Source organism: Alligator sinensis, unplaced genomic scaffold (genome assembly GCF_000455745.1).
Source record: "Alligator sinensis unplaced genomic scaffold, ASM45574v1 scaffold472_2, whole genome shotgun sequence".
Classification (NCBI taxonomy): domain Eukaryota; kingdom Metazoa; phylum Chordata; order Crocodylia; family Alligatoridae; genus Alligator; species Alligator sinensis.
The window spans coordinates 484,216-506,399 of NW_005842378.1; the positions used below are offsets into that span (position 1 = coordinate 484,216).

Sequence of the window (22,184 nt, forward strand, 5' to 3'; positions counted from 1 at the left end):
CCCTCCCACCAGACTTACCAGATGGATACGTCTCTCTAAGCTGCCGGGCTGCACTCCTGGCCCTGTGCATGCTATGGCTGTGCAAATGCATACGGTATTTAAATTGCTTTATTGGCCACATCAGCCAAAAAAAACCCAACTGTCGATAATGTCAAATTTCTTTTTATTGGTGCCGATATGATACAATGCATCTGTGCACCTCTAAGAAAATGTCTTTAATAAGTTTCTCAAGAACAAACAGAAACTACAAGATCCAAGTCATGTTTTGATTTGAGCTATCGAAGTGGGACCCACAGTTATATCATCAGTAGCGTTTCGCATTCTCAGTTTTGACTTAAAAAAAAAAAATTCGGGAATTTTTCAGGGTTTATCTTTGAAACAGAAACTGGGATGAAATTGGGGTAAAAGGAAGAAAAGTTGGGGGGGGCGGAATTGGTTTAAATCCAGGGGGGAGAAGGGAATTGTCGGTGACAGAGGGAGGGAGTAGGGAAGGGGCGGAGGGAGGGGTGCGGTGCAACCAGTCATCTGTTCCTAGGGCTGCAGTAGAGCCGCAGCCAGAGCCGCCAGGGTGCAGGTGGGACCTGTCCGCCCCAGGAGCGATTCCCATGGACAGTCCTGCCCCGTCCAGGGTCTGAGCTGGGATCCCCATGCCCCAAGGCAGCGGCTCCAGTCACCCTCTTCCAGCCCCCATGCAGCCACTGCCACCCCCTCTCCCCCTACTCTGCATGTGGCCACCACCATTGCACCCCACTTTGTGTACAGCCAAAAATCTGTGCCTCAGGTAACCAGCACAGCGGCATTTTTAGCTTACCACCACCCCCCCATTTTTCAGTTCAAATCCCTGGCTAACCAGCATGAGTGAGGAATGGGCCATTCCTCACTCATGCTGGTTAGCCAGGGATTTGAACTGAAAAATGGGTGTAAATCAGTAAAAACCAAATGATTTAAAAAAAGCAGGGAATTTATCAGTGAACCCCCCACCCCCACAAAAAAAGAAATTCAGTAAAAAATGAGAATGCAGAACACTAATTATCAGGGAGAAACACAATCTTTCCAAGAAAAAAATAAAATGTAGTAGTTATGAAAACAAAGTCCAGAAAGCAGATTTCTGCTACATAAATATTTTTCCTTTCACGATCACTGAAACACTGAATAATCAACCATATGATTTTGAAGAAACATACATTTACATTGTTTTAATGAAGGTAGATATAAAGTCATTATATAGTACACTTGTGTTGATCATAAAAACGCCCCCCTGAGCATTGTAGTATTACAAATGTGCTGCTATAAGACTATATGGTGAATAAATACTGAGTTAAGTACAAAACTGATCCTACAAAATTGCAGAGTACCTATTACACATGTCGACATATTCTATAAGAGTATCTTTAGAGAGAGAGAGAAAATTATAAATATCAATTCAGAGTAAATTTACAGCATGAAACTGTAATGTTCACTTAAATTTTAAGAAAATAAATTTCCAAGATATGAACAAAACCTGCTTATAAAAACAGTTTTAAAAACCTAAGAGCAAATAAGCAAAGTTTGCTTTTTACAAGTAAATTATGAATACTAAAATAAAAATTTCAGCAAGTTTTGAGACTGAAAAACAGTGTATATTTTTTCCCTATCAGAGTAGAACCTACCACAAAACAGGATTTTAGCGGGACAAAATTAAAAAAAGATAAGTCACAGGATCAAATATTCCGGCAGCCTTTTTGTCCAAAAAAATTTAAAGGCAATATACAACACACACTTCAACAAACTGTTCTTGAAAGTATTATGTTCTATATGAGAGTTGAATGCCTGTTTGTTACAAAAAGATAGTTAATGGGAAGCTTTCAACAGAACTGCACAATAGGTTTGATTATATCTTGCATAAAACTAAAAAAGAAATGATCAAAAGGAAATATTTTTAAATAGCAATCATCATAATTTTTAATTTTAAAACAGTTGAACAAAAAAAAATCAACTCCAAAGAAAAATTAATAGAAAGCTATTAGTCTGATACACACATGCAAAATAAATTTCAATAGGTAACTGCTGCAGAAATAGATGTACTATACAATCAAGGGAGTTAACACTTATTAAAAAAAGAAAAAGGAAAAAGAAAGCATTTTGGGTTGTATATATCAAACAGGCCATAATGCTTTCAGGTTACTGTGCAAGCAGGTAAATAAATGAATTAGAATGCAAACAGATGCACTGCACACACTTTCACAAAACATACAATTGTAAACCAGCCATTGCTAATGGTTAGAACACTAGGTTTGGGATTTTTTAGTCGTGAGATAGATGCAGGAGGAGAAAAAACCCACAAAACTATTTTGTTTAGAAATGCAGAAGTATAATGTTTCCCCAAGCTCAACTTAACTCTCAAGCTGTCTCACTTCTTCCTGAGTTTTTCTTACTTACAAGTATTGCATTCATTCCTGATGCAATGCCATAGATCAAACCTGAGAGGCGTGCTGCATATGTATACTCTTTTAAATCATCCTTCAATAACCTGATAAACAGGTATGTCATGTTGCAATGGAGAGGATCAGCATAAATGTAGCGACTAACAAAAAGAAAAACAAAAGAAATGCTTTGATACCTCAAGCAGTGACAATGTAATGGATGAAGAAACATGACTGAAGAGTATGTATATGCAGCCTCATGATCAGTATTTCTTGGAAAGGAAAGTTGAGATGAATCATTAATTAAACAGCAATATTAATTTTTCTTGGTCAGAAAGTCTTTCAGTAGGCATCTGACACAAAATGGAAATCTAAACTCAAATTAGGGCCAATCATCCTTCTTAAAAGGAAGAAGGAATCTTAACGCTAACTAATTCATTGAAATGATATAAAAAGAAAGAGGAGTAAATTTACTTAATATGAATGAAAATATTGGACAAGATTCAACTTAAAATTCAAATCATAAGAAAATACATGGTTAGCAGTTAAGTTTAAAAAAAAGGAGTACAAAACCTTAGACCCACAATGGAAAAAGCCATGTTTTAAATAAAAATGCTTCCAACAAATCAATATAAAAATGTTGATGAGTGGAAGTAGATCTTAGGCTCCAAGATTTTCCTTGATTTGGGTACTTACATACATCCCATAGATGGTATTTTGGAGGTCATAGTTCAAGCCAGCTAGTTCTGCTGCATATGCATACTCGTTGAGGGAGTCTTTGAGTAGTTCAAGGTACAAATATGCCATGTTACAATGCAAGGGATCCACGTAAGCAAATGGGCTGGAAAAAAATGTTGAAAGTAAAATATGCGGTTTAATTATTTTTCAGTTCTGTTTGGCCTTCTATGTTTCAACTAAAGGGAACAATATTGAACTATTCTATCTTGAAGGATCCCACTCTGAAAGTTTATTACATCCAAAAAACCCCCCAAAAGCATAAATATCTGATTTTTTATCTATTCTTTTTTTTTTTTTTTTTTTTTTTTAAACTTACGGTTCAGTGTTGCCCAATACAAATATGCATTCAGGAATTTAGTGATTTAAAAAACCCCCAAACCAACTGGTAAATTAAACCATACTATAATAAGTTTGTCACAGAAGTCAGAGCCAATCAAGCGCAAAATAAACTTGAATAAACCGTGACTGCTACACGTTAACTAGAAAACAATTACATTCTACATGTTAATCAAATTAATGCTTTCACACTATCAGAAAATACAGTAGCTGCTTAAAAAAAAAAGTTAACAGTTACTGAAAAACATTATGTGAATCAATCCAGAATTCCTGAAGTTCAAAGCAGGAAACACCTAAAGCATTTCCATTTCCAGGGTATGTTCATTGTATATGGTCTTTTAAGGACAACAATGGTACAGGTATCAACATGTTATAATAGCTAACCATGTATAGTAACCACCAGACATCTTAAATAGAGTGAGGCAACCCAAAGACTCAAGCCATGTTTCAACAGTACTGACGTGTGTTAACCAGCTACATTTCTTAAAGAAGACATTTCTACTACAGTCAGAAATATATTTTAAAAGTACTTACTATATGCATCTGTATGCAGATATGCTCATTATCAATGCCACAGAAATAATAAACATCTGAAACAATGTCTTGTCAAAATATTGTTCACTAATCAGATAATATATGTGCTCATGTTCATCGTGAAGACAACTCATATTTCCACAAGACTGATATGGTTTCATAGAAATAAGGTTGGAGGGGACCTGAGCAGATCATCTAGTCTGGCCTCCTGCCCTGGGCAGGAATGAATACAGGGCTCTTATGACCCCTACTAAGTTTAAGCTCAAGTGACCCCAGCTAGGTAGTTATAAAGCAAGCCTCCTTTTAAAGACTCCTAAGGTAGAAGCCAGCACCACTTCCCTTGGATGTTGGTTTCAGATCCTGGCCGCCCTGACTGTGAAGTAGTGTCTCCTGATGTCTAGCCTGAACCTACTCTCAATCAACTTGTGGCCGTTATTCCTTGTTACTCTGGGAGGTGCTCGGGGGAACAGGGTCTCACCCGTTCCCCTCTGGTCCACCCTGGTAAGTTTATAGATGGACACTAAATTAATACTTAATACAGTGGGAGATCAACCTTTTTTGGCAGACATGCCACAAACAAGTCCAGCACCCCAGAAGTGCCATTCTGATCCCCTTCCTCTACCCAAACTCCTGTTCTGCTTCCTGCTTGATCTCCCGAGTTGCCTTCTACTTCCTGTCATACCTGCTACATGATGCCTGTTCCCCTGCTGGTGTCACATACAGAGGCTGCCTGTGCCACTTGTGGGACTCATGTTGCAAGTTGTCACCCCCAGCTTAAAAGATGAAGTACAAGAGATTTCTAAGACCTCCTGAAAGGTCTTGGCAAGACCCTGTGCCTTTTTTCTAGGTACCATAGCAAGATGGGAAGAAATCAAAAACAAATTTGCTCCTCCTAGTCTGATACCCAACTCGGTGGCTGCTGTCTACCTACTAAAAAGAGCCTATCCTTATAAAGTAACCAGAAAAGTTCTGTTAGTATAAAACATAGTGGGGTCAAAGACCTCTAAGTACCTAATACCAGTGTACCCTTATTATTCTACAATATTAACTTCTAATTGAAATTCAAGGTGTTTCAGTAGGCATCTACAAATTATTTGGAACCCCCGCCTTTATTTTTTCCTGGGTGACAGGGCATTCTCAGTGAAGGTCTCTTTTGGTACCTGCCTGCTTCTTCTAATGATCTCTCAATGCCTAATTGAAACAAGCTTCCAGCCACCAGTATACAACCTTACTTTTTGATCTGGATTTTTAAAACTTTTTGAATGCGAATTTCAAAAGGTGCATAACTGAGTCAGACACTCAACCTCTGTGAAAAGTCAGTGAGAGCTGGACACCCCTCTCCATAGTTTGTAGGGTTTTTGACAATTCTAACCTAAGTTTTCTTCTCTTTAATTTTAAGCCCAGCTTCCTCTGAAGTGCTACTATTTGATATTTTATGTTAAGACAAGGTATTCAGTTGTGATAGGTAACACTATATGCTTGTAAATAAATATAGTTCAGAACAGAAATATACACTGTAACTGGTTAAAAATAAATTAGCAGCATGTTTTAACCAGAGTGGGCACATCTACACATGCATTAATGCGCTGTAATTACAGCATGTTAAGTGTAGTATCTGTAATAACAGGTACTAACTTAATGCACTGCAATCTGTGCTACTGTGCAGTAGTGCTGGAGCATGTTTTTTAAGTGACACTAACGCACAGTAGACAAATTCTATGTGCATTAGCATGGCTTTCGCTGTGATGCACTAATGCACAGTAGAATTAGTTAACTACGCTTCTAGCATCTCATGTAGATGCACCCAGTCTGTCTAAACAAGTGGTTCTTAACTTCAGACTCCAGGCACTTCTTAGGAAATGCCAGATCCTAGCTTTCATTGGTCTGTAGCATGGAAAAAATAATAAAGCAATTCTTCTGTTGCGAAGAACTCAGAAAGCCCATAACATGTCAGAATGTTTTTAATTCTATGGATTCCTATTTGAAATGCCTGGGTTTATTTTATGAATAATGTTTGTACACCTAGCAGTGCTAACTTCATGTGTCACTTCATGACACCACTGAAAGGATCTCAATGCACCCTGGCTGAGAATCACTGAACCTTGAAAAATCTGAAGCACAGCTATTTCTTTCAACCACTTTAAACAAAAGTTTGAAAACAATTCCAGAAAGGCATGATTTTATTTTCCTTTTAAAAAGGACAGTTATTTGTTAAAATCATAGCTTATATAGGTTAGAAACTATTTAATACCCTTGTGGCATATGGTGAGACCTTAAGCTCAATATACCTTTATCTCAAGTCTCACATGATGCCTTCATTCGATGGCTTCCAGATTCTTGCATACATGACAGTTTCACAATGTGCTAAACATCCTTGAATTTCCTGCTAGCCCATGTTGAGAATTTTGGACATGAGGGAAGTACTTGATTACCCTTCCTATTCCTGCTTTTAATTTCGTTAACCTAAGAGATGCTGTTACTATAATTCAGCCAAAAACTACTCCAAAAATCCAAGCCGATTGCTGATTTCTGCTGACTACAATACTTCCGTACAATTTCAATGGCTGTGCTCCAAACATCAACGTCTGATGTAGTATATAGAATGTTTCATATATTAAGGGAAATCTGATTATCATTTTTTAACACAGGTTCCATCATATTGTTCTGACAGAAGTTAGGCTAACTATAGAACACAACATGGTCACTTACCACATTTTTTTTTTTTTTTTTTTTTTTAAGAGGGAAGCACATCATTAGGAGAGGTTTATTTGACCAAAAAGCATTTTTGGCATTCTGCTCAAAAGACCACAAAAGCCATAGGGCCTTCATTATTCCACTAGGAAAGATTCTGACCCACCACTGTCTCTGATGACAGCGGTTATGCTTAAGTTCAAGAGAGACAAAGGTCCAATGAACAGAAGAAATCTGCTTCCTACTTCCATTGGAGATGTGGTAGCCAATCAAGCAAATACCTGCCCATCCTGATCATATAAAATAAGGAAATTCCCACCCCCCACCACCTCCAACTCTGGCTCCCCATCTGAGGATCACTGCTACCCAGAGGAGAGGGTTGCCTTAAACAAAGCATTTCAAGTCCTTTGAGCTGTCCCATAAGGATTCATCCACCAAATATTTACAAATACAAGTGGGAAAGTTCACAACCTATTGAAAATATATCCAAGTGAATCCTTTCACTGGTCTACACTGAAATGACTATTTTACATCTGTTACACACTCAGGTTATGGACAACATTCATCAGAGTTCACCTGAAAGCTATTTCATAACTTTTGATGATGCTGTAATAGGCAAACCCTTCATAGCAAGAGTGCCATTGTTTTGTAGGAGCATCAGATATGGTGGTTTGGTTAACTGATTGTATTTATTAAGGTACCTTCAAAAATAAAGTTATAGACAAGTACTTTTTTATTTTTTCCCTTGCCTTGACACAGTTTGTCAAAACTTAAGAACCAACTTATCGCAAGTCACTTGATACAGAGAGCCTGATCTGTGTTATTGTCTTTCTGTGTTTTGTGGGCAGTCCACTTCTTAGAATAGCTCTATATGACCACTAATTTTATTCCTTGGATGGATATTTTCAGTTGTCAGATATTTACCAGGATGCTGAGGAAACACCTACCATTCTGCCAACAGAACCTGGAAAAGACTTCTACCAGTCTTTCAAGATCAACAGTATCTCTGAGGCTAGAAACAGGCACAAAGCTGATGATGTCATCAATTTTTTTTTACTAGCAGCACAAAGCAAAAGCAAACACACACCCATACCGATTGCCACGTCACAAATGCCCACATTTGTGGCCATGACAAAAGGAAGTATTCATTTATGGTGCTCTGTTGTGGCAGATGTGTTTGCTTTAAGGTGGGGGAGTGCAAGCAGCTCAGAGCTGCCTGCACCTCTGAGCTGCCTGCACCTCTCCAGCTGTCCCAGGATCAGGCTCCAGAAGCCCTAAGAGTGCCTGCCTAGGTTCCCCTGTTTGCAAAGGCATGCCCTGGGAATCCCTAGGCAAATGTATCACAACTGTACCCCAACTCAAGGCATGCCTCTGCAAATGGAGGACATCTGGGTTCTCTGTTTTCAGGCGTCTACCTCAGGAATCCCCCAGTGGGGGTTCTGTTTGCAATTGTTCCACAGGACTTGGCCCCTGAAACCCAGGAATGGCAGGGCCCCAACCCTACAGAACAACAGATAACAGCTAATATTGTAAAAAAAAATTATGACTGTTTTTAGCCTGACTATGACATTTCCTTTCTAGTTTTTCAAGAATGTTAAAATTAGTCCTAAGGACAAATAAGGAGAGGTTCTGAAATATTTAACATATTCTGTAGCCCTATATGGAATCACTGTCACATAACATTCACAGTCAATAATCATTTAATTCTAGCTCTTGATTTCTATTGCTTCAAATGAAAAATCTAGAGCTAAGATGACACAGTTTTCTATGCTCCCAGCTCTATCTTTAGAAAACTCTACCTGGAAGTGTCTGTTTTCACCATTTCTTACATTTGTCACATTTTTGAGTGTGATAATTCTTTATGAAAAATAAAAGTCAAGACCTGATTTAACTTCTCTGTGACAGCTACCACACATCTTGATTTGAGAATCATAATCTGCTGATATTAAAGAATCCCAAAACCCATTCCCATTCTGTTTTTATAAAGAAGAGGTTTCTCATAAAAAGAAAGTTATGTTTTGCAAGATTAATCAACAACCCAAAGCCTAGAATAATAATTACATCTTGTCTAGGCACACATGAGAAAAGCTAAAACAGAACCTGCTCTTATCTGTGAGTAAATAGGACCACCCTGACAACATTTAACATAGAAAACAATATCCTTACACAACATTGTAACATTTTAAAATTTAAAATGCTGAATTGCAATTCAATAATAGGAGCTTTTGACAGATGCATTTCAGGCATAGCAAATAATAAGTTAAAATGAACTGTTTTAAAGATTAATGTAAGTATTTAATAGTATTAGATAATCTCTTATCACTCTAGCTCACAAACTCCAACTTCTTGTTTTGATGAGTCACCTTTCCACATGTTTGTGTTATGGTATATTACCAAAACAGAATCAATATTTGAAAGTATCAATGCCTACAAGAAAGTTTTTGCCACCTAGATACAGATTGCCAAGAAAGAAAATTTTTGGAGTTCAATACTTAATATACTGCATACCTGAAAAACTCAAAGTTGAGACAAGCTTTTGGCAAGAAAAATTTGTCATCCTGTTTGAACCATAGTTTGCTCATGGCAGTGTCCTGTATTAAGAAAAGGAAAGTTTATTTGTTTTTTTTTTAAGCCATTTGACTTTTTAAATATAATATGCTATAGTCCACTGCTTTACAAATTGCATTTGGTCACTTCTATTCTGATGAATTTTTCCCCCTAAACTTGAGTAAGTCAAGTGTGCATTTGTTTTTATCCATCCATCCATCCTTCCCACCTCTAGCAACATTCTCTCTATTCTGACAGCTTTATACCAGGTAAAAGGGCTGATGCAACGGAAAGGAAGCATTAACTTTCCTATACATTTAAAATGGTAATTGTTATGGCAGGCTTGTTTTTGCAAGCTATTTGTTGTTGCTAATATACTTGCAATGTTAGAAGTCACCCAAGGAGGATATAGATAGAGAGTACAGTACAGGTGGGCCCCTCGCAGGCACATGAACAATTATAAACTGAAGAGCAAGATAATAAAATGTTGATATCAGCACCACCATATAAGTTATGAGCAAAACAATACACATATCCAATTGTTTTTTAACATACAAAAAGTAAGTTCTGTCCCAATAGGCTATCCTCCTATATATAGTGCTCTCCTTACACTGTAATGCTAATTTTTAACATGACTGATTTCTAGCATAACAGAATTTTTCATTGTATTAATTTTGCTGCTAGTATACAGAATTATCAACAATAAATTCTCTCAATTCAGGGAGAAAATAATAAATTGAAACAACTGTGTTCATTTGTTATCTCTAGAAGCATTTTCAAACTCCCTTTGTTTAAAAAAAATCTAATGTGGATAAAAACCTTAAAAAGAGAGTGAAATTTCCAAAGCTGTTGTTACCCAAACTGTAGCTCATGAGCAGGTTATCATACCATACTTCCTAGGGGCATGCTGGTTTCTATATAATTTAAACTGTTGTGTTTGTTTGTTTAAATCATGCCTCACTTTTGTTCTTGTGGGACTTTAAAAAAAACAGAATTGCTTAATGTTTTTATTTAAGTTGTGTGCCTACTACCATCAGCTCTGTTGTTCTAGCACAGAGAAGCATTTAAGTCTATCCTTGCTCATGAAAATACTTAAGCACATGTTTAACTGCCTTCCTAAGTACAGATACTTTTCAGAACTGAAGTTTAAATTACCTTTATAATTTTAATCTCTGCAGAATAGCAGAAGTATGTAAGAAGGCTGGAAATAAATCTCAGATCTTCTACACACGTCTAAACATATGTGGTACTGTAGCTGCAACAGGGCAGAAAATTGTAGGTCTGTCCTACAGTTCACTCTGCAAAGCTTATTGGGGTTTTTTAAGAGAAAAAAAATCCTGACTTTGAATAGCTTAAAAACAATTTTCAAATATTCAGAAACGTTCAACTTTGCTTGAAACGTGAGAGTCTATGTTTCCTGCTTCCAGGAGAGTAGCATGTGCAAGTGTTTTTGCTTGAAACTGCAAACTCTTTTCATATACAGCTTCAAAAGAACAATCTTTTCTACTCTGACTTACCAAGAAATGCTAAAAAAAATAATAGAGCGGCAGTCGCCCTTCTGCTGAATAGATCAAGAGGTCTCAATATTATTTCTATCAATTGTTCACACCCATTCAAAAAGGACAAAGAAATGGTTCAAGCTGTTTGCAGACCCATTTTCAAAGGAACCTGAAGAAAGAGTCCAAAGTTCAGCTAGAACTGACTGATTTCATTACTTGCTTGCTTGCTGGTAAAGAAGTCTTTTCTTTAAGAAAGAGAAACTTAAATACCTTTATGCTTATGAAATTCTATGGGTGATTGGTTAATCTATACCCTTTTAAAGCTTTTAACACAGTATAAAGTTAACCTTCTAGTAGGTTAGGCGTCTGACAGAACTAATTTAGATACTTACCTTGATAAGGGCTGGGTAAGGTGCTGCATCTTTTTCAAGTGGCAAAATCTCAAAATTAGTCGGAATAAATTCATTTTTCATTGGAAGCTTGAATTTCCCATTTAGGTCAGCATTTTGCCATTTCTGGATAAATTATTTGAACAATATGGATTAGTCAAATTTCTGTCTAAACAAATGTTTACATAATTAATTTTGTAGTTACGTAACAAAAATACTCTAATAGCTTTGTATATATAACTAGAAGATATGCCAACAAAGAAAACTCTGCACTGGGGAAGGAAGTGAGAAGTAGACACAAAATAGGACCATTGAGAATAAGGAAGACAAGAGGTAGAAAATAATCAGATGGAGACATGTGGGACAGGGAAATCAGCATCTCTGCCTCCAACCACTTCAGCTCTTTTGCACCAACATAGTTTTGGCTAAATAAAAGCACACTAAACACAGGCAGAAATGTTTTTAGCTTTGGTTTCATTTGTTTAATTTAAAATATAGCTACTGGCATGCTTGAAATGGAGAAATGTTCAGTGTTAAAATATTTAACTTGACAACATTTGAAAAATAAAAGATGAAAAATCCTGGTCTGCCTGTGTCTAATCAGTGGCAAATCTACTATTGACTTCTGTAAGAAGAGAATTTCACCCAAAAAGTCTTGTAAGGTGGCCAATCCTATGCCACTGAAATCAGTGACAGCTTTATCATTACCTGACAAGGAGTATCAGGTCAATAAATGTCAAATTTATTAGCATTTCTTTAAACATGCCCTGCATATTAAAAATGCTCTTATAATGAAAAATGTACAAGATCTCATTCATTTCAATCTACTTTACTTTAGAAACAATGTTATAATAATGTTCTATTTTGTAGTATGTAATAAAAGTTCTTTAAACATAAATTGTGATCTAATCTCAGTTTGATACTAGTAGAGTCATAGTAGCTAACCATCATTACTAACTAGTTTTATGTGGCAATTCCTCCTTTCCACTGAAGGAGAAATTGAGTACACAGTTAGTTATTCACAATTTTTTTTCACATTTACATATGGAACAATGTTACGTGTTTTCACATACCTTGATGACTTCATCAGAAATTGCTTCTTGCTTGTATTGAGTTCCATACCACTGTTCTGTGCGATCAGTTTTTCCTTCAAAGGATTTGGAAACTATTGCAACCCTAAAAATAAACAAGACAAAACTCTTTGGCACCAAACCGCTTTACAAACAGATATACAAAAAAATATCTGAAAGTGGTCATTTCATTTGTCATTGAAATACGGATCTTGTGTATACAAATCAAGAGCTGTTTAACAGTATATAGTGTCTGTTTCCCGAGTGAAGAATACAATTCAAACAAATTGCAAAGAAGGTTTATATAGACAGTATGCAAAAGATTGATGTTATATGCAATCTCACAGATAATTTCCGATTTCTTGAAATGCTACCCTTCTTTTAGAATTCATATTAAGGTGTTCTCAGCAATAATCCAAGAGGACTTGTATAAAACCTATAAAAACGATTACTTAATTTTTCTTGGTACCTATCTCAGAGTTGAAAACATTATTGTATTTATTACTCAATTCTAAGATGAAGTCCCCCCCTCCATTTAATAAGAGGGGAAGCCCCTCATCTTAGAACTGAGTACAGGGTGGTTGGGGCAGGGGAAGCAGTTGCTGTGGTTCAGGCTCCAGCCCCTACCCAGGGTCAGGGCCATAGCTTCAGCTGCTGTCTTGTCTCCCATCCCTTCCCCTGCTACCATCTGCACCCTACCATCTCTTCTCTGCAGCTTCTTATCCCCATCTGCCCCTGCCCTCCACATGAAGCCTCTGCTCCCTTGCCTGCCCCTCTCCCTTTTTACCGTTGCTCTGTACCAACAGATTCTGTGCACACTGCAGCCTGGTGCACTGAGTACCCCAGCCTAACCATGTAGTGCTGCCCATAGGCATAGCTGTATGGGACTGGGATGGAGCTGTACTCAGTGCCCCAAGCCAGAAAAAGGATACAGCCTGCCTGCTCAGAACAGAGGCTGGGAGGGGGAGAGAAGGGGTACAGGCAGAAGGAGCAGGTGGGCATGTACAAGCGGGTGGGCAAGCTGCTTGACCTCCCCATACTATCTGCCTCTTTACTGCCTGCCCCTCTCTGCAGCAGTGGGAGGGATGAATTAAAAGACGACCCTCCAATTAGATTCTATACATGGAAAATTACTACAAGTTTATAAATTTTTCTATGTACAGAATCTAATTATTGGTGGAAAGTTCTTAAATTCAGGGTCATCTTAGATTTGAGTAAATATAATATTCAAATTACTAGTTAAGTATCCAAATTTTATCCAAGACCTATTTTTTATAGCACAGATTAAAGTTATGTTCATAGAAACCAATCCACGCACACAAACTTCCACGTTAATTACTCTTTATTAGATGACTTATGAATAGCAATGGTAAATTTTTTAGTATTTTACAATCAAGGCACAACCAACTACAGGTATACAAAAGATACGAAAATCTAGTAGAAAAGAATAATTAATAAGGGTGCACCAACAGGGATTTTTGGGGCCAATACCAATAGCCGATATTTAAGGAGGCATATTGGCCGATACCAATCTGATTTCCAATACAGCTACCTCCACTGGTAAGTCTGGTGTGGTGGAAGGGGAGGGAAGGAGTGTGTGTGTGTGTGTGTGTGTGTGTGTGTGTGTGTGTGTGTGTGTGTGTGTGCGCACGCGCGCGCACAATCAATGTCCCCTGCAGTGAGGGAGGGGGCAGGCTAGGCTGTGTGGGAGCTGGGGTCAGCCCAGGACAATGGTAGCTGTGGAAGGTTCCCCCATTCCTTGCCTGGTACCCCCCTGGCATTCCCTGCTGGCCCAGAAGCAGGCATGGAGAGGAAGAATTCCTCCTGCCACCACCAGTGTCCTAGGCTGAGCCTGGCCCCTGTACAGCCCAGCTGGAGTGGGCAGAAGCAGCTTTGGAGCATCCTCCAACCCCTGAGACAGTGGGCACAGAAGCAGCAGTGGGAACAGGGAAGAAAGGGAGGGGAGGAGACAAGCCTGAGCATGAAGGGGCAAAGGGGTGGGGGAATTTTTTATCTGCTTTAGGGACTTAGTCCCCAACTGCTGCTGATGCTATGGGTGGTATTACATCTTTCTTGTAGTTCTGACACCAGCAGATGTTAGGACAGTTTGTTCACCTGAGAAAAATGTGTTTGAAGCTGTAGCTTTAGCAGAAATAAGAAATGCTTAGAAGAGATAACTACATAGTTGGTCCAATTAAACATATCAACCTAAGAAATCCTTGCCCCTTGTATAATTTCTGGACCAACTTGAATATGACATCACTCTTACACTAATTAAACATTAACATGATTCTGTTCATTAAGAGGGTCCTAAAATCTGGATGTCTAGTTGCATAACAAGAGCTATACTGAGCTAGCAACAATGTTGTTTTATGTAAATGCTGAATAAAACAGAATGCAGAGAGCACTGAATTTATCAGAACACATACTCACAGATCACAAAACATGAAACATGCCAGTTACAACAGCACTTAAAAGTGCTCCTGCTAATGCTGGTAAATTCACATTACTATTCTCTTGAATTCTGAGCAGCAGCCTTTCGCGTTCTGTTGTTTAAGGACTGGATTTATCCAGTTCAGCTATACTGCAGTTTGCGTTTAAATAGATTTATTTAATCCTTACCAGTATGGCTGTATTTCATTTATTTCATGCATTTAAGTACATATTTATATGTGTATTTAAGACGGAGATCTAGCTTGCTTACATTCTATCTATAAAAAACCAAAACCAAAAAAAGCAGAATAAGAGCACCGGTTTTTAAGCAGTATGTCTCACTTAGTGATATTTTTGTAACCCAGGGGTGGGCAATTATTTCCACTGGAGGGCATTTAGCGAGTTGTGATGAGCTGTTAAGGGCCACAAGGGTAGCCCCACCCCTTGACAGGTGCCCCAACCCCTGGTCACCATTCTGGGACCGGAAGTTCTACCTCTAACTCCTGACCTTTGCCACTGGAAGTCCCTCCCCCTGCCCCCAGAAGTACTCCTTTTGGGAAAGGGATCTGCCATCTTGGAACCAGGAAAAAAATTATATTATAAAAATCAAACATTGACAATAGCGGATTTTAATTTTATTTTAAAAAATATTTGTCTCCCAATTTGTGTGTTTGTGTTGTGTATATAGAGGTGATCGCATAATAGTTCAAAATGAAGTCTTACTCTTGTATATTGTGGGGGGTATAGGTGGGTGGGTATAGGATTTGTGGGGCACCTGTGGGTGTTTGTGGGGCAAAGGTGGGAGCACAGCGCATGCTGCCCCCATGGGAGTGAGAGGGGCTCAGCCCCATGCAAGCACAGCAGCGGCAACCTGGGGCCAGGCCAGATACAGTGAATTGCTAGGCACTCACCCATGGGCTGGATGAAAACACCTGGCAGGTTGGATTCGGCCTGCGGGCCATATTTCGCCCACCCCTGTTGTAACCAAACAGGGAAAACTGTCTGGAAACTGCAGCTGGTGCAGAATGCAACAGCCTACCTTCTGACGTGGGTGGGTCAAGAGCACATAATTTTAATCCTCTGGCATTTGCACTGGCATCCAGTAACTTTCTGGGCACAATTCAAGGTTTTGGGCTTGACCTAAGGCTCTAAACAGTCTAGGCCCTTTATACACATGGAATGCCTTCTCCCCTTGTTGGGAAAGATGCATACAAACTGCACAAATAAGTAAATAAATAAATATTGTTTTGTGAAGCATCTCTCTGGATTGCTCTGTCACTTATGCTAGTGTTGCTTAAAACAGGTCTCTTAAACTTTCACAAAAATGACAACTTGTGGCAGCAAATTCCACAAATCATGAAGTAGTTCCTTGTCTGAAGTTTTCAAGTGTGCTGGCTTTCAGTTTCATTAAAAGTCTGCCTTGTTCTGCCTATGGCTGGAGAGTATAAACAGAAATATCCATTTATTATCTATCCTGGATCCATTATTTTGCTTATATCTTATGCCCTCTAATTATACATGTATTAATTTCCAGTGGTAATGTAAATAACACTTAAGCCAGGATGGAAATTAGGAGAAGGGAGTAGACAGGCATGTTGGGGGTACAATGGCAGAAAGCATCTTTCAGCAGCTATTCATAAAGCTGAAATCCTGAATTCTCCAAAATCAGCAGCAAGTCACATGAATACCATATTTACTTGAACCTAAGTCAACTCTGATTTTAAAACAAGTCGCCACCCTGAATAATTAGATTCTATATATGGAAAATGTTTAATGTGTTATAATTTTCCAGGTATAGAATCTAATTATCAGAGGGCTGTCTTAAAATTGTCCCCCCCTCCCACTGCTACAGCAGGGAAAAAAAGTAGCTGGGGGGGGGGAGGGGGAGGGAGGGAGCCACACCTGTACTAGGCACTCCTAGTGCATGGAATTGCCATGCAATTGCCATGCTAGCATGGAATTTAGCTTGCAATTTTTCCATATAGCATGGAATTGCCTGCCTCTACAGCCAGCTCACTCCATGCAGTGCTTCCTTGACTGGCAAGCAGCTGTTTTCCTCTTCCTTAATGGCCACCCCTCAGCCTAGGTAACAGGGTTTCCCTGACACCTTCTCCTGTACACCTACCCACTGTTCAGCTGCCTGGACTCTATCTGCTGCAAGTTTTTCTCTTAAAGTAACAGGAGTGCTAGTATCCCTGTCACACTGAGCATAATCCTTCAGCTCTAATGAAGAGAATCTAAAACAATTCCAAGCCCTAAACAATTCAAAATAATTACCCACCGCAACAGATCAACTTGTTTCATTTCTCTAAAAATTTTATATAGAGTTTTTACAAGGATATCAGTGCAAAAAAAGGAAGCCCAAACTGCCCTAAACAAATTGCAACCATACCCAGTTACAAATATATTCTATTAAAATTTATTAAAAGAAAATAACTATTTGGGAAATTTAGAGCATGTCACACTAAAAGATGACCTATGTGTAGGGGAAAAAAGTTCATAATTCATTTCAGAATGTACGTTAATTAGATAATTCCAGTTCCCAACACCTTTGCAACTTTATTACACTTTTAGTAATACTTATACTACTGTGTCCACTTCAAGCAGTTTGGCTTGTGTTCTAATCAGTGTAATGCACAGAGTATATTTTCCACAGAAGATTCCAAACTGACACGCACGTTTTCCTAATAGTATCAGCTCAGGATAAAACAAAGACTCTTGAAGTTCACAAAGTATGCCATACATTTCAAACTATTTATAAAACAGAACCCTGTTAGCCAGCACACACAATTAAAAAAATCATCTGCAAGGAACTATTCTTAATTCAGAATATAGACTTGCTTATTATACACCCGAGATCAAAGTTTAAGACCTGGAGAAAAAAAAAAAGATGTATTTTTATTAGAGGTGCACCGATACATCAGTCTGATATCGGATAGGTACGGATATAAAGAAAACTGGCTGTACTGGATATCGGCCCAACGGGGACAATAATTTGGCTGATAAATGCCCATACTGTGCACAGCTGCAGTGCAGCACTCAGGCAACGTGGAGAGCTGCCTCCAGCTGGTAAGTCCAGTGTGGTGGAAGGGGAGGGAAGGGGCATGGGGGGGACCCCAAATAATGCCCCCCACAGTGAGGAAGGGGGGGCAGGGGCACGGGCAGGCACTGCCCAGCTGGGGTGGGAGGGCTGCTTGCACCCCGGAAGGGCATGAGGGGGGGTGCATGTGCCCCCCCAGATCTGCACTGGGCAGGGTGGGCTGCAGCCAGGGCTGCGTGGGGCTCTTCTTGGCAGGGGCTGGGCTCGGAGCGGGCACTGGTGCCACTGGGAAGATGCTGCATCCACCCCAAATTTTGCCACTACCACCAGCCACCCAGCACAACCCCAGCTCAGTGCCCTGCTTCCACCAACTCACTAGGAAGAGCCAGGACTGTGCAAGGTGGCTGGCAGTTGCAGCAAAATTTGGGGTGGATGCAGCATCCTCCCAGCACCACTGACATCAGCTCCAACCCGAGCCCATGCCAAGAAGAGCCCCGCACAGCCCTGGCTGAAGCCCACCCTGCACAGATCCGGCAGGCACACGCCTCCCTTGTGACCTCCCAGGTGCAAAATGTGGCAGGAGCCACCTGGCCCCCACACAAGCTGTAGCTCTGCCCCCCTTCACCCCGCCTGGGCAGCACCTGTCCCTGCCCCCTCCCTCACCACAGGGGTCCTTATTCTGCACCCCCCCCACCACACTGGACTTACCAACTGGAGGCAGCTGTATCGGAAATGGGATCAGTATCAGCCAATATGCCTCCTTAAATATCGGCTATCGGTATCGGCCCCAAAAATCTCTATCAGTGCATCCTTAATCTTTATGGCTATAAAGAGAGGCTTCTACACAGATTAGGTCTTCAGTATAGGTTTCCCTAAAAAGTTAAGACCTTTTTAAAGCTGGTTTATACGAGTGGATTTTAAAATGAATTGTAGCCATAACATGGAGTAAGCCACTCAGTAGCCTGAATCACTTTTACCAAACTAGTTTGAAAACCTGGTACCTGGTCTACATAATGCTTCCGGTCAGTTTTAAAAGTCTGTTTCAAGTTAAATCCAGTTGATATTTTTGGTTAAGTTTTCTTAGTAAACACCAAAAAGGTCCACATGTAGTAATATAACAGACATTAGTACACTGTGATGCTGATTAATAAGCAGGACACATCTTTACCATTAATGCTGCTCTTGTTATAGCAAACTGATGGTTGAGAACAGCATCAACTATCTGATCAATGCAAGAATATTTTGAAAATCAAAGCATTTTATATGGCAAAAGAAATGTTTAAAAAGAAAATTTACAAGTTATCTCCATTTCAATTTGGCTAATTTCTGGGGTTATTGCTTCCTGTTCCTTAATTTCTCAAAAGTCATCTTGCCAAGGGTGTAGTTTAACTGCAGCACCCCAAAGTCACAATACATATGGATTCAAACACACAGTCCTGTAGGGAATTCTCTGAAGTACATTAGTTGCTATGGCAACAATTGTCAGAGATAGACAGCGTCTTTTATCTGAATGCTGTTAGCACATCCTTCTAAGCACCTTAACGCCATGATATCTATAAGTACGAATGAGTCTATATGTACAGTGGGTTGAGAACCACCATGTTTTCTGAACTACAAGTATTATATGCAATTCCTTTTTAAATTGCATTTGAGTTATAAATGCAAGAGATTTTTTCCAAACATATGCATGTGCTCTCACACACACAGGCATAAATACATGAGTGAAATATACTGTAAGTCTGAACAAAAGGCAGACAAAGTTGTTTTGCAAGGTTGAAGTGTATGCACACATGGAAGTATATGTGAAAACACACAAAACATTCAATTGGTGCTTCAAGTACTATACGGTAATTTCTAAACAGAAATGCTCAATTCTGCAGAATCCCATATAGTGTGGATTCCACACAAAAGCTGACAAACATCACAAGCTCACTGCTCTAGCACAACCTTTTAACCTTTTTTCTTCCTTTCCAAAACATATTCCGATAAATTAGTTTGTATAAAATAAAGTTTAAAAAATTTGGCTGTGTGCATTCCAAAACACTAGCCTTCCACGCTTTTCTACAATTACGTCAGACCTTTATGTTATTTGCATTTCATACTCAAGCTTAATATAATAATGAACACAAAAACTGCATTAAAAGAACATTAAGGCTGAAAATAAAGCTCTAAATTAGGAGATGCCAATATGATAGTTGATTGGTATAACCTTTTTTTAATCCCTTGTGCATATGCATTATGATACAGACTTTAATTATGCTTTAAACATGCTATTTTTTCCACAGAAGCCCTGCCTTTTTCAGTGCACAGTTAATGAGCAGCTATACAATGCTTTATTTTTGTATTATTGTTCATATTGTGGCCTTAGACTTTTTCTCTATATTATTCAAATTATGCTCTCAGGATACCATAATTAATTTTTTAGTGTCAGTTATCACTACAATATTTGTATGTTTTACAAACAAACCATTTTTCTTTACCCCTTCACCTCTCAAGGAAGTTGTATTATCCCTAATTTACAGAAGGGGAGCAGATGCACATTAATATTAATGTCAAAGTCCAATTTGAGATTGCTAGAAAATTATGTACTCAAATACAAAAGGAGGTCCCCTCTCTCCCCAATCAGCATGGGGAAAAAAAACAAAACTCATTTTACATTCACATACAAGAAAACCTCATTAAATACACTGTCTATCCATCACTAAACTGCTGCCAAAAGCAACATGTGCCCAGTAACAGATACCAGTGTTGAAGCAGATTAAATGCAGGCAACACTGAGTGGAACTACAAAACACATGGCCCATATTGGGCAAACATACTGATGGGAAACTACCACAAGGATAAGTTAGAGCAGCCTATCTGAATAAGATACATGATAGTGACCCAGGTGCACAGAGACCCCATAGTAACTGTTTTTGTCAGTTTGGATACAGAACCCTGAGCTACCCCCGCACTTGCACAGAGGGGAGCTGAGACACTGAAACCAGGAGTCACTGGATCCCAGGTCAGAAGCTTATAAGCCAACAGAGATAAGGAAATGAGGATTCCTGGTGAAATTCAGGGTGAAGATAGGACATTTGCACCTAGGAAAGTTACTAATGGAGAGAGATTTCTTAGTCCAGATAATGAAGGATCTGCTAAAGGTAGATCTTAAAAATTGCATTGACTAATTTGCATGCTGGGTTGGATGGAGTGGGAACTGAGATTCAAGAATGAAAACTGCAGAACAGATATCTGGCAACAGCTTCAGGTAGCTGAGGTAAATCCCCAGCTGGAGGATTTTCACTTTGCCGGGAGAGAAACAAGGAGAAAGAAACTGATTACAATTCAAATGTACTCCAGTCAAATAACGGAAGAGGACATAAATTTTTCACTTACAAGACACTGTGAAAAAGTGGGAAAAGTGGTGGAGGTCCAGGACAAGGTGGTGTGGATTGGAGTCTGGAGGGCCACAGCAATGCTGAAAACCAAGCCTGGGAATCCAAGTGAGGTGCAGCACCTCACCCCCACTATCCCCTGGGCCCCCACAGAGGCTTTGTCTTCTACCTTAAGCTCTACTGTAAGTGCGGGGAGCAGAGGCATTTGGTGGCACAATGCCCAAATAAAATCTGTGTCATTTGCAAAGAAAAAGGTCATGAAGCCATGGGCTGTAACAGGACTGGCACTGCCGTTTGAACATGGAGAAGTGGCATGTCTTTAAAGATTGCCCCATCTCCTTTGCAAACAAGGTAAAAAATAAAGAAGAGACTAGAAATTCCAGAAGCCTTAAGCCACCTGGCAGCAACAAAGAAAAAGGGGGAAGGGAAGGATGGGAATATGAAGAAAACAGAAGGAGGGGAACCCTCTGAAAAGAAAAATCCCAACCTCCTTGCAGGACAGCATGCAAGCCCTAAGGCAGATGGTTGAAGAACTTCAGGAACTTGGAAGAATGGAAGTGGAAGGTAAGAGGGAAAGGGAAAAGCTGGATCCTCAAACAGGGGACTCAGAGAACCCCAGGACCTGGAGAAAATGCCAGCTCAGATATGGAGACCCAAGAGACACCGCGGGGACAGGAGGAATCCCAAGAGAGCCCAGAGACAGAACAGTATGGCTGGGAAACCCCCAAAAGTATAGAAGAAACATGAAGTCCCCCTGTATCCATATGATCTGGATAAGGGAGCTGGTCTCCCCAAAGGACTTCCACAGGCTGGTGAAAAACTTGGGCCAGAACAAAGAGCGTAAAAAGATAAGGACATAAGAAAAGAAAGGCTGCAACTCCCCCCTCTCTATTCACAGCTCTTATCATGGGGATCCTAAGAAAGAAGCCTACTAAAAAAAGAGAAATGGGAGACCATATGGAAGTGTCTGGACCAGCTGAAAGCAAATATCATTTGCCTCCAGGAATGTGGCTTGTCCAGCTCTAAAATAATTACGCTTTGTTTGAAAAATGATGATCCCATGGCATCTCCACATGGTCAGGAACAAATGACAATAGATCAGCAGGGGTGGCACTGGCTATCCCGCTC

The 22,184-nt window shown here is 39.5% G+C and overlaps 1 protein-coding gene across 7 annotated transcripts in view; it reads right to left on the reverse strand.

The window, feature by feature from the left end:
- The window catches only part of IDE (insulin degrading enzyme), a 114,269-nt gene that overhangs the window by 32,596 nt on the left and 59,489 nt on the right, over positions 1-22,184 (reverse strand). For 5 of the 7 annotated variants that reach the window (XM_025210881.1, XM_025210884.1, XM_025210880.1 and 2 more), the window contains 4 exons: positions 12,210-12,312; positions 11,140-11,262; positions 9,210-9,292; positions 3,099-3,243 (listed from right to left, as the gene is read on the reverse strand). In XM_025210881.1, the coding sequence (XP_025066666.1) occupies positions 3,099-3,243; positions 9,210-9,292; positions 11,140-11,262; positions 12,210-12,312 (454 nt within the window). Of the gene's footprint in view, positions 1-2,418; positions 2,564-3,098; positions 3,244-9,209; positions 9,293-11,139; positions 11,263-12,209; positions 12,313-22,184 lie in introns of all 7 variants that reach the window. The other 2 variants (XM_025210883.1, XM_025210879.1) reach the window with 1 other exon arrangement.